The sequence below is a fragment of the Lonchura striata genome, chromosome 6 (genome assembly GCF_046129695.1).
Source record: "Lonchura striata isolate bLonStr1 chromosome 6, bLonStr1.mat, whole genome shotgun sequence".
Classification (NCBI taxonomy): Eukaryota; Metazoa; Chordata; class Aves; order Passeriformes; family Estrildidae; genus Lonchura; species Lonchura striata.
Window position 1 is genome coordinate 6,762,796 of NC_134608.1, and position 13,124 is coordinate 6,775,919.

The following is a 13,124-nucleotide window of genomic DNA, read 5'->3' on the forward strand; positions in this document are numbered from 1 at the left end:
CACTAATCTCCCATTTATTCTGATGCTATTTACCAAGTCTCGTGTTCCCTTGATAACCAGATGCCTGACATATCTTTGGGGATATTCTTTTTCCCAGCACTCAGCTGAGTTAAGGGAATGACTTTTGCCTCACATGAATAGTAGAAAGGAGACAGGAAAATGGTCAAAAAAAATTCTTTATTCCTATATTTTTCCTCCCTTCATTCCCACTTTTTGACTTTGATGGAAAATTTCCACTTTTTTCTCTGCTTCCATGATTTCAGCATCACTGTTAGGAGTCTCCAAATACATCTTTCACTGTTAGGTTTCAAGATTTTATTTAAGAGCCCTGACTGACATTATCTGTATTAAAAGAAACATAAAAAGCTGTAATATCTGGTCTTTTACAGGTCAGGTCAGCATAACTAGTTAAAATACTAATAAAGATACTCCAACTATCAGTTACACTTTAAAAATCTCAGAGCTTTACTATGTTTGCTGTGTTGCTATTGACTTGAGTTATAAACCCAGCTCAAAAAAATAGATTTTCCTTAATATTGTGCTAGAGTGATGGAAATGTTAAAAATATTTAGTAGAACTAAAAATATTTAAAAATCTACGTGTTGCCTTTTTTTTCTTTTCTAATAGGTTTACATTACAGTCATAGCCAAATTGTTTTTCTTTTATTCACCTCACAGACAATCATATGGTCTCAGAAAAGGCATTTCCCCTCCATCAGGATTAAGATAATATCCAGTATTCCTCATTGTTTAGGAACAATCACATTTTTTAAGAACTTGATCAGGTTCTATCTAGTTATATTGCTCAATGCTACAGTTGTTGTTACTCTGTATTTCATTTGGTTGGATTTAGTGGCGTAACTTTCAGTAAAGAGCAAAAAGACCTTCAATTAGATTACCATTGAAATTCATACATCAGAGCCTATTTGCCCAGGAATTTACTACATTTATCTGGCAGTTATTATTGGTTTCTAACTCAGGAGCAGAACTTCCTTCCATGAGGACAGCTGATGGTGAATAGGGAGCTGAAACACTCAGGAAGCACCTCCCAGCCTGTGGCAGTGCTCAGCCCTCCATTTAAGACAGAAAGGAATCTAACAAAACACTCTTGGACACAATGTCAGCTGCTCTTCAATTCCCAAGCACTGTAATCATGTTTGCCTTTTCCACTCAGCATGGCTCTGTACGACCTGGGGGTCCCAGGAGCTCCCCCCACACTGTTACTGGAGAAACTGGATATGGTTTTCTTGCAGAGACCCCAAGCATGGACTCTGCTATCAGTGGAGCTGAATTTGTTCAAGGATTGATTAGCACAGCAATAATTCATGGGGATACAGGTGAAATCCTCCAGTGCCGATTTTACAAACAATGAGGTCGATGATTCCAATAAATCAACTTCATTCATGCTGTCTATAAATAAGTAATGTCCCAGACTGAGAAGAAGCTGGCTCAATATGTAGTGTTGTTTTTGTTCTGAAAGCTTTGGGAATTTGCATTCTCTTTCATCCATTTCTGGACTAAATTCATTGTTTCATTTTCCTAACCAACCTCCACTGCTTTTGTGTTCCATACCATGTATGCTGGCCAGCGCTGAAGTCTGACTTCTCAGTGCATTTTGAAAGACTAAGAATATTTCATTTGAGCTGCTCAATTAAAAATGATTGGTGGACTGGTACATCTCCTCTGTTTGCTGCCTCTGAGTGGCAAATACCCAGCTGTGAAGAGCTGCATTATTTTATCCCTCAGGTTCCAAAAAAAACCACAGAGCACAAGTTGTGAATCCTTCTCTAGGATGGCACCATCTACAGGAATCTGATGCTGTTGGGAGTGGGACAATGGAGCTGTCATTTGGTGCCAGCCCAAGGCACCAGGGAGGCTGCAGCACGAGTCAGGATTGGGCATTTTCCCACTGATTCCTCTAGAATCTTCAAACCTATATGCACAAGGAAATGAGGAGGCGGTGCCCCTTTGAGATAAGAGCCCAGGGTGAAGCGCAGTCCCTAGAGGCAGTGGGCAGATTGAGAACATCGAGAAGTGTTTAGATATCATTTCCCTGCCCTGAAACATTCTGTTGAAAAAGCTTGTCACTGTATAGACAACCCCAGACTTCCCAAAGCCTTTAATGCTGACTTCCAAAAACCGTTTATCATTGACTTCCATGCTCTGGGATCATTTCAGGAGCATGGCTGTTCCCCTCTCCTTTTGTGAGATGCCTTCAGTGGGTGTTTGAGTTACAGGCTCCAGATTTTCCACTCAGCCACAGAGTTAAAAAAGAATGTAATAAAAAGGCTTGCAAATACAAAAGCCAAGAGTGACTGGACTTTAGCCTTAAGAAAGGAATAAAGCACTACAAGACTCATTAAATAATCAGAATAAATAAATAACCTCAACCAATGAGAGCTTTAGATGAGCCATTGGGGGATGACAAGTAGGAATAGGAAAGTCATGTTACCTCTGGCTAGATCATTAATGAAACCTTTGCTAGACCACACTGTCTGGTCACAGCAACTGCTCAACAAAATATTTGGAAAACAGCTGCAAGAGTGATTCAAGAACAAGAAAATATGCCTTGTAGGAAGACACTAGATAAGCTATTTAGAGCAGAATAAATGATGCTATGAATCCTATCTGGCTTTAGAATCACTAAATGTCTGTGGCCTAAAGACAAAGCAGTGAATTCCTCACCACCTCATTAGACCAAGAGCTACAGGAGTGAAATCAGCTGAATCCCAGCCCTGGAGGCCTCTCTGTGCTCCCACCACAGGGAACAGACTGGAAATGTTTTTCAGATATTGTAAATATCAGATGGGCAGAAGTATTTGCTCAGCAGAACATAGACCTCATCCATTGATGAGGTGACAGGGAATGGGGAGGTTTACTCAGAGCCCTTCTTTTGGAAAACACTGGCTCTCAGAGGTCTGTGTGTGAGTGGTAGTAGATGATTACAGGAGCAATTAAAAGCATTTAGTAAAAATTACATATAAAGTTGGGCATTTAGGCCAATTACAGGGTAAAATAGCATGCTTTTGATTTTCTTTTCAGAAGAATGTAGCTAAGCTGCAGGGTAAGTTTGGGGTAGAACATCGATTTGGCTGTAATCAAATCTTGTTTTTCATGGAGGAGGGAGTGGGGGAACATTCCTTGAGCATCAAATCACTCAGATTCCTGGAGATGACCCTTATGCATGGATGTGAAGAAAGGCTGGAGTCACAGACCCTTGTTGAGCCAAGGGTCCTGTAAGACCAGCTCTTACCTGGTGTGTTGGCCACCAAATATTGCAGAACTGCCTTTCAGCCAAAGCAAAAGGGGATATTTCCAAGGGCAACACTGCAAGTGAGGCTTCTGGCTAAAGAGGCAACTAGGCACAGAACTCAGCTGAGCTGATTGTCATTGACTGGCCTGGCTGTCTGTCCTTAAGGTCTTTATTATTCTTTTTTTTTTTTTTTACTGTCTTCCTTTGGTGGGTGCTGGATTCTATCATCCCCAGGGCCCTGATTTGCAGTTTCCAGAGCATTCCCAGTTTCAGCTGCAGAAGTGCAACATCTTCTGAAGGGTGGTCCACAGTGATAAAAATTAAGTTTACCAGACAGTGATCCAAACAAAATCAAAGCAGTGACACCTAATCCCTGAGTTTTGTTTTCTCCACCTGGATTAGTCAAAGAAAGATATTCTGAAGGAAAAATATTACCCAAAAGAGGATTCAGAAATGCACATGAGGCACTTAGAAGGCACTTAGAAGGTGCTATGAAAATGCACTGCCCACATTCACTTTGTTTTCTGATGGAATTTTCAAACTCCTATTTCTTAAACCTGGGATATGTAATTCCAGTTCAGTTACTTAGATGCCTGACTATTATGGGAACCAAAGGGAATTAGAGATCTGAATATCTTTGATCTAAATGCCTTTGAGGTGTTTTTGAGTTTCAGTGACTAGTTGGGACAGGGATCCTCAAATTCCAGCCACAGAGACCCTTATTTAGGAGCTATGCTGTACAAAAAGAAGACAATTTATAAAACAGATTTTTGAAATCATTTATCTTTAAACAAACTCCTACCAGAACACTCCTGTCTTGTCTGGGGTAAGCTCCAGAGAGCAGAAGACATCTGTAGAGTGGAGGGGAATTCCCAGATCATTATAGGAGATTTCACAAAACTGCATTTAGGAAGGAAGGAAAAATGTTATCCAGTGAGCAAGCACACAGTCAGTATCCCCAGGGACATCAGCTGCTGGAGAACAGACCACATTCACTGCATCACTGACTTCACATCACAGAAATTACCCTGAAAGGTGCCTTAGAAGGAACTTGCTGACCAAGATCTGTCCTTTGTCCATGTTCTGGTTTTATCCTTCTTCCCAGATGAAAAAGAAGCAGACTTGGGCAGTTCTAGTGCCAAGCAGTTCAACCAGAGCTGGTAGCCATCCCTGGGAGTGTTCAAGGTCAGACTGGATGGGGCATTGAGCAACCTGGTCTAATGCCAGATATCCCTTCCCATGGCAGGGGGCTTGGAGCTAGACACAGATTATCCTCCCTTCCACCCCAATCATTTTATCATTTTTGATTATTCTGTGATAAGTAACATGCACCAGGTACATACAATCCTAGTGAACAGTCAAATGCACAGATTAATACTCAGGGCTTGCAGCCTAAGACAGAAGATAGCCCTTGTGAAGGTCTGAGGCTTGAAGCAGTCTAATTTGCCCAAAACCATGAGAAAGTCTTTCTACCCAGGCAGGTGCCACCATCCCTGCTTGCTCACAGGCTCCTGGCTTCTTTCTCTGAAGCAGCTGGACCTTAATTTGTTGGCAGGAAGGCACTAGAATAAATAGATTACTTTTCCTGTCTGATGTCACATTAGACACTGCTTGGCTCCTGTGTGTATTCTGGCTGATGGTTTCACAGGCTTTGGGTTCTGCAAACACTTCTTCACTGGCATGGAAAAATTCTCCCGATGTGCAAATCCACTCTCCCCTGCCACAGCTAAGTGTGGCTGAGATATTGCATCCTAGCTTGGTGTCATAGCAGAGATTTATGTGTTGTTTTGCCCCATTAATCAAACTGAAGATGTTCTGAGAGTTCAGCAGACAATTTATGTCCCATTTCTGTCAGTGCAGTGAACATTGCTGCTGTCTGGCTGAAGGGCTCTTCCACGGGTGCAGTTCAGTCCCAAAAAGTTACCAAGCAAAGCACAATGGGAGAAGAGTTTGGCAAAGATTGGCCACTGACAGGTGGATCTGGGGCAATCTGGGCATCGAGAACATCAATGAAAATTGTCACACTGTCCCCAGAAACACAAACTAAGCGTGGATTTAAAAACAGAGCTCCCAGCTCAGACCAGTTCATGGTTCACACACCAGGTCCATCCCACACAATGTCCATCTACAACTTGTCCTTCTGCTGTGGTGGTCAAGCTCTGTGTTGAGGTCCATTAGCAAAATCCCACACAAAGCCTTGGAAGTGACCCAAAATACTTATTCAAACTCTAGTAAGCAATACCCAGCTAATTTATGACCTAGCAACCATTTTTAAAGCAGTGTTTTACACATTCTGCACTTGGTTAAAACCACTTAGTGAAGGAAGGGGAACCTCTGCCCTGCTGCATCATCTGGTGCAACTGGAGAGAAATGAGAGCCAGGACTGTGCAAATATTCAGCCTCATTTTACTGCAGTGCCTGCTTCACTCAGTGTTAAAGGCCAGGTTGTTTCAGTGCTTAATCAATACATCAATACAGTCAGTAAATGACAAGGAGAGTTCATATTTGTCTTGTTACTCCAAGAGTGCTCATAAAGTCGAGTTCACAATCCCATAAAGGAGCCTGCATTACCCCAGTGGCTGGGAAGGAATTCCGCATTGGCTTCCCATAGGCCTGTCCACGGAGAGAACAGGAAAAGATAATAACAGAGTAAGTAAGAGTAAACTGGAATAAAGCCAAAAGTAAGGCTTACAAATCTAGCAGAGCAGTCTCAGCTCATAAATATGACCCACCAAGTGGCTACTCTGAATAGACTTTTGCCTGACAGAGGCAGACTGATAAACTCGTGGTATAAAAACACCATGAAGTTTTCACAGTCAAAAGCCATTTATTTTCACATCTGTTTTGCCTGCTTGAAAGTGTGGTGGAAATTTTAGCACCAATACATTAACCTGGACATCACTGTTTCAAGAGCCAGGGATCATTTGATTTGCCAGTGTGAGCCATTTGGTCCCCACTTCATTCAGAGCCAGGAATCCAAAGACAACACTTGAGCTTTAGCCAACAAGGCAGTTTTTCTGGGGTGGTAGCTGTAAATTCAGAGGTGATATGGGCAGGAAGAATATCATCATCTGATGATGAGACAGGTTAGAAAAATTGACAAGAAAAAAGAAAATATAAAGTTTGATGGGCAAAAAAAAAAAAAGGCAGGGAAGGGGAAAAAAGTAAAAAATGAGAGAAAGAGAAAAAAAGAGAGAAAAAGTAAAAATATAGGACTGCTGCCATACAGAAATTCACAGCAGGACCCATAAGGGACAAGATGTAGAAGCAGAATTAAAATATGACATGCAAGGTGGGTAGACTCAGGATGTATTTTTCCAAGAGCCTTTGAAATTCTTATCCCTTGTGTGGGGGGAAGAGTAATGGTAGGACACCACCAATCTTTTTTCCCCCTCAGCATTTCCCAGAGGTGAGCAGGAGCCAAACTGAACTGCACAAGCCATCAATCACTGCTCAGTGTGTGGCTTCACAGACCTGCTGCAAAACATCCACCGTGACTTCATGGACCACAAAGCACAGATAAGAGCCTAGGAGTTAAATCCTTCTGGCAGGGTGTAGCACACTCGAGGTGGACAGATCCTCTATCCAGACAGTTTCTCTCCAAACCATATTAATTACTGGAACATGGCAGCAATTTGTATCTGCACCAGGGCTTTTTGCCAGTGCAGCTCTGTCAGTCAGATGCCACCAAGAAAGAGATGGGCCAGCAAAGCTTCATAGCAGAGTAAATTTCAGTGCAGCTTTTAAGTTTTTTAAGCACTGAAGATGTCTTTGCAACGCAGTCTGCCTGTGCTCAGGGTGAGCCAGCAGGAGAGGCAGAGCTGGATCACCCTGTCAGCACTGATGTGTGGCACATGTCTCTTCATATTCATCAGAAACATCAGCTGACCTGCACCTCCATGTGCCTCACAGCTGTCCTGAGAGCATCCTGCTTTGGAGGAGCTCTGCAGGCTCCATGCACATTCCACCAAGGGCTGACAGTGCAAATGCTGTTCTGCAACTTCAGCCCTAGAGACCGCGTGTCCTCCTAAACACCACCTCGGCCAGCTGTGCACTGCAGCTGGAAAACTGCCTTCAGCTGAAGGGTACATCTTCCCACAGCTGGTCTAGAGCAGAGTAAACTCTTCAGAGCAGGTCTGGCTCCTGCATTTCTTGGCACAAAGACAGATTGGAGGCTTGCCAAGGTTGCAACTGGGGGGAAAAAGAAACCACATTTCCCGCTGCCTCCGGTGAGCTGTGCTGACCACCTGTAACCCCCGCTGCTTCTGAGAAGGCAGCTAAGAAAAGCAGGAGGGTTGCCAGTAACTTACACAGCTCATACCCCTGCTGGGGCATTCTGGGATTCCCTACACCACAAGAAGTTGAAAACCACGGCGCCAGGGAGGATTATTTTAAATTAATTTGTTCAAGTCAGGTTGAAGGAAGAGGATGGGGCATCTGGACTGTCTCCTGTCTGTGTTGGTGCCCATGTCCCCACTCTTGTACTTGTTCCTTAAGCTCTTCCACTCTTGGGCATCCATGCCCAGTGTCCTTGAGTTCCCCTGGGAGCTGTGCAGTGCAGAGCTACCTCTGAGATGAGGAGAGGCAGCTCTCTTCCCTTCCCCACCTCCTCCTCTAGTGCACATCACAAGGCAGCCCCAGCAGTGGGTGAGTGCAGCCCATCCTGCTCTCGTCAGCAAGTCTGGTCCTCACTGAGCCTTTGTACCTCCAGGATGTCAGGTTCGCTCTGTTTATGTGCTGACAGCACTCCTGTGTCTCTGCAAGCAAATAAAGCTGCTGAATAGTCAGCCTGTCCAGTCACACTGGCAGAGACTTTCAATCCAAGAGATTTCAAACAGGACATTGTTCCCCAGTGCAGGAGCTATTAAATTCCATAAATTTCCAGCTGCTTTTCTACTACAAATTTTATCACCAAACAAACAAACAAACAAAAAAAACCAGCAAGATACTGCATGATATTTTTTAAGTCTCTTCTTTTTTATTGTCCACAATAACTATTACTCATTCCCAGCCCTCATTAATTGCAAGTTGTGATCACCTGATGGGCACCAGTCTGAGCCTCTTCCCTCATTCCTAACAAAGCTTTATGTTCATTCCTATGTTCTGCCACTTGTCCTCATGTTTAAAAAAATTAGTAGTCCATATGCTGTAACAATATCATTATTTTAAGCAACCTTCCTGACAAATGTTTGAAGGCTTCCTGTTGACTAATGGGTGGAACTGGACTGCTCCCCTTTCTTTCCAGTTGAGTAGTAATGATTTAAGCAGATTAACTGGTTAACTAAATGTCATTTACCCAGATCATGTCCTTTACACGAAATAACACCAGTTACAGGAATCAGCTAATAATGGGGCTCATCCAAAGGCAATGAGAAAACACTTTCGTCAATGTCAAAATTTATCAGTGGACTCAAAATGAAGTTCACTGTGATTTCTGCTAAAGGAGTAAATATGCTGGAGGTGATCAACAAACTAAGCTTTCCTTCATTTGCAACAGAATGTGGTCAACAACCCTGAAAATATTCAAGCTCCTCTTCCTGTCTGTCCTTCAAATCATCCACCACACAGCCCCAGGTATTAAACACTGCCACTTCACCTGTGGTGGCACAGGGCAGGACAGATGCACCTCCAGTGAGACCCACCAAACACCAGCCACTGCTGAATGCTTCATCATTTCACAGCCTGGAAGAAAGAAAATAATTTAAAAACCCTCCCAATGATCTATGACCCACCCCAATGCCCATGATGGGGAGGCAGGAATCCTGTGCTTTCAAGTCCAGGATGTTCATTTGGTGGCTGCAGAGACAGGCAAATGTCCCCCTGTCTTGGCTGTCTGTACAGAAATAAGATCTTGGCATAAAGGATTTGATTTTGTTGTGACTTAGGTTGTCTTCAGTTTGGGTTGGACAGATGTCCTGGGTTCAGGAGGACATGTGCTTAATGTGTCTGTTGGCATTTTGGGATTGAAACACATCAAAATGAGGCCACTGGCCTGTGCATAAATAACATTTCTTGTTTCTCTCTTTCAGTAACTGTGACTGTGGGAGGACAACAACACTTGCTGGGGCTTTATGACACTGCAGGGCAGGTAAAGGATTGCAAAACATTTCTTATTTTCCTTCCCCATGGTTTGTTTGTTACTATCATACACTGGGGTTCGTTGTTGGTAGTGTCTGTAGAGTTTGTTGGGGTTTTTTTCATAAATAATAACAATCAGGTTTGAGTCATAATGGTTGAACTGTTCACTTTCTCCCTTTTGTTTTCATTCTGTTTCAGCAGTAAAATGCACACAAATACACTTATCCCTAAGACTGTGTTTTGCCTAATCAAAAACACAAAGCCTGATGAGGCTGTGCAACTCCAATATATCCACCTCCTACTGCAAATACGAGCCTTTGTGTAGTCAATGTTTTCTTACCTTTACCACATGGTGGCATTGAAGATACAGAGAATAATTCCCATTTTCAAAATCAGAAAACTGTTATCATTCAGCACCAGTCTATCAGTCACCAGCTGTTGATGTTTTAAGTGGTAACCCAGCCAGATTTGCATCCATCCCAACATCCCAACATTCTTCTCCCAGGACAAGGGTGTCCATCCCAAACTCACTACATTTAGAATGCTTTTGTTGTTTCCACTGTCCACACTCTGATATGGTGTGACTGCACTCAAAGCTTGCAGAATAATTTCACCCTTCTGGAGAGAAGAAATTATTTCTCAATGCTTTGCTCTGCCAGCAGAAAGGCAGAAGAAAGTACAGGGAGCAACACATTTTTTGTGGTGAAATTTCCCTCTCCTGACTCCAAATGCCAGCGAGTGGCAAAATAAAGAAAGGGACATAGTCTGCACAGAAACCTTGCAAAAAATCATCTGCTGAGAGCAGAGGGAGCAGGTTCCAGGTTCCTCACACACTGGAAATGCTGTAACCCACATCCAGCAGCTCCTCCCGTCACAGCTGACACTGAAGCCAGCAGGAGAGAAAGCAGATTTGGGAACTTGCCTCACTCCCTCTGGGTTCCAGCAGGTCTGGATTCAGGGCTTTGCTTTCACCAGGAGCTCTTCTAGGCTGTGCTACTTTTGGCCATGACTGACTGCTAAGAAAGGCACAAACAGTGCAGGAGACTCTCCTGTCTGCAAAAGACCATTTCTTGCAGAATATACTTTGCAGCACTATGCAAAGAGATCAAAAAGCCCACACTAGAACAGACTGTCACTTCCAGAAAAACCTGCACTCAGCAGAACTGGGGCTTTGATGCTTTGGGTTTCACTTTCTTTAATTTTATTCTTATCATGTTTCTGTAGGCAGCATCAGTCTTAGCTGCTTTGGTGGCCCTTACAGACCACACATCTTTCCTATCCACATGGTGAAAACAGATGATCCAAAAGCCAATCCCAAAATATGACCCAAGCCCTTGCCCCATATCAAAAGCCTTTTCAGTCTTTTATTCTGTGTTCACAAACTCTGAGCTCAGAGCCTGTGTCAAGATCCATCAGCCCTGCAAGCCTCTGCAAGCCAGACTGGAGTTATATTCAGTTCCCAGTCAGTTTTCACCCCGTGCCTTAATATTCCTGCTTGTTTTGTAGGGCTGACAGTTCCACCTGCCACCCATTTCCACAGCAACACCTCCTCTCATTTGTCCTCCTGAGCCAGAAGGAACACTCAGCTGTCTCTTTGACAAGCCTCACCCCTCCATCCATTCCTCATCATTTTGCCATCCTCTGCTTCAAACTAGGCAGCTCACCACCTGCCTCCAAAGCCTTTCTCTAGCTCACCAAGCTCAGGGCCCTTCCTGAGCTCCAGAGGACGTGGCCATCTAGCCAGGGCTCAGAGTGTGAATCAGCCCTGGATTGTCCCCGTGGAGGCTGCAGGGATGATGCTTCCCACATGCTCCAGTTATAACAACACATCATCTGGGTTGTTTCCTCCCTCCTTCTCCTCGTGCTGTGTGGCTTTCCAAAGGCATCGGTGTGAAGTCATAGCCAGAAATAGCCCTTGACACTGCGATGCTATAAAACATATGCTAATGAAATAACAATTGAAAAATGTACTCCTGCAGCAGGACCCTCTGTCAGCCTGAAGGGAGAGCTGGCAGAGACCCCAGATTTGAGGTATCTGGCTTTCTGTATCCCTGGCACAAATGGTCCTAGGAGGAAAAAACCGTGGTCTTTTTGCTGGGCTGGACTCAGGTGCAAAATGCTTTAGCAGAGTGTACAAAAGATCAGCACAGCAACAACATAAAAAAAAAAAAAAAAAAAAAAAAAAGAGCCAGTTTTTCTGCATTTTTATTTTTATAGGGCCCAAATGCTGCTTGAACTGATGGCCAAGATGGAGGGGAGGGTGCAACACCAACTGATTTTGGTCCTGGCAAGTCACAGGCAAATAATTCAGCAGGGCCAGATCTGGCACTGGCATTTCCAGACCAAACCAGTGCCCAGGCAATGTTCACTGGGAAGACTCGAGTTCCCTGAATAGCAGGCAGCACAAAAAAAGCACAAGCTAGGAAAATAAATAAATAAAAATAAAATATTGATCAGCCACAGCCCAAGCCCACAAGAACTCAAGTCCTTTCCAAAACACGACTGTCACTCCCTGCAGCACCCCTCCCTGGATACCCACACAAATGTTCAGTCCCTTTTTTACATTATTTGTGTGGCTGACCATCTCTGAAGGAGAAATGACCCAGTAGGGCTGTCTTTTCTTTTTCCATTGCAAGGTTTTATATTTTATTTTATTTTATTTTATTTTATTTTATTTTATTTTATTTTATTTTATTTTATTATTTTTTGCAAGGCAATCAGGCCTTCTCCTAGAGAGCAGGTACAGAGAAGGGGTCTTTGTTTGATGTGGTCTGCAGGATCCTGTTCATGTACAGGAGCCCAGATCAACTCTTATGCATGATATTTGTGTTTTAACCTGTCTATGACAAATCCCACGTGCCCTGGTGGGAGGTGAGACCTCTGCTACGAGATGTATGGCTGTCCCTGCTTACAACTTATATAATGCTTTATGTTAATAGCTCAAATCAAGAATACTCTTTCTGAAAAAGGATTTTCTAGGGATTCAGAAGGAACAGGGAAAATAAAATAGAATGCATTCTCCTGGAGCTGTCACAGCCAAGCAGAGCGCTCATGGTTTTAATCTGTAGTTTTAATGGTACAGTAAGTCCCAGCCCCTCTAAATATGCACGTCTGGAATACTGAAAGTGGCTGTATTTAGCCAATTTCTTCCCAAAACGCCTCGAGGAGGATTCCTTGAGCCTTGCTGCCACCACGTGGCTGCTTCGGAGCTAAACCAAAAGCCCAGAAAGGATCTTTGCCAAGCAGCCCGTGCTGGCTGTGCCACAGTCAACCTCTGGTTCGATGTTCTGGGTTAAAATAATGCCCCATAATCAGGCCAGGCTCCCCTAACCCACAGCATCCACATAAAATTGTCTCTAAAATGCAATTTCTCCTCTGAGCCCATCACCTTGGCATCCACTTTGTCTCTATTAAATCCTGCTGGGAGCTGACTGCCACCTCCAGAGCCTTGGGTAAATCTCCTGTCACTGACTTTGCTTCTTCACAAACATCTCTGAGGGGTTTCTTCCTGCTATTCCTTGAATGTAGAGAATCCCCTTTCCTGGGAGGTGATACACCCAAACACCTCCTCTTGTAAATCCTTCTTCAGATCCACATTTTCTATGCCGCTGGAAAGACACAGTTATTCCACTTGAAAAATACTCTGGTTTTACCCCAAATACTGTGGCTGTGAGGGCTGGAGGTAGTAACTGAGAATTTATTCTTCCTGTCAAACTGGGTTTGGAACAATAAACATCCAGTTAGACAAAACAAAACATTTTGTTTGTGTTTTAGGGTGCTTTTTTAAACTTTTC

At 43.5% G+C, this 13,124-nt stretch overlaps 1 protein-coding gene across 1 annotated transcript in view; it reads left to right on the plus strand.

Annotated features, from left to right (window-relative positions):
- RHOJ (ras homolog family member J) overlaps positions 1–13,124 on the plus strand; it is a 61,206-nt gene that overhangs the window by 36,262 nt on the left and 11,820 nt on the right. The window contains exon 2 of the mRNA XM_021554460.2: positions 9,282–9,340. Within this exon, the coding sequence (XP_021410135.1) occupies positions 9,282–9,340 (59 nt within the window). The remainder of the gene's footprint in view (positions 1–9,281; positions 9,341–13,124) is intronic.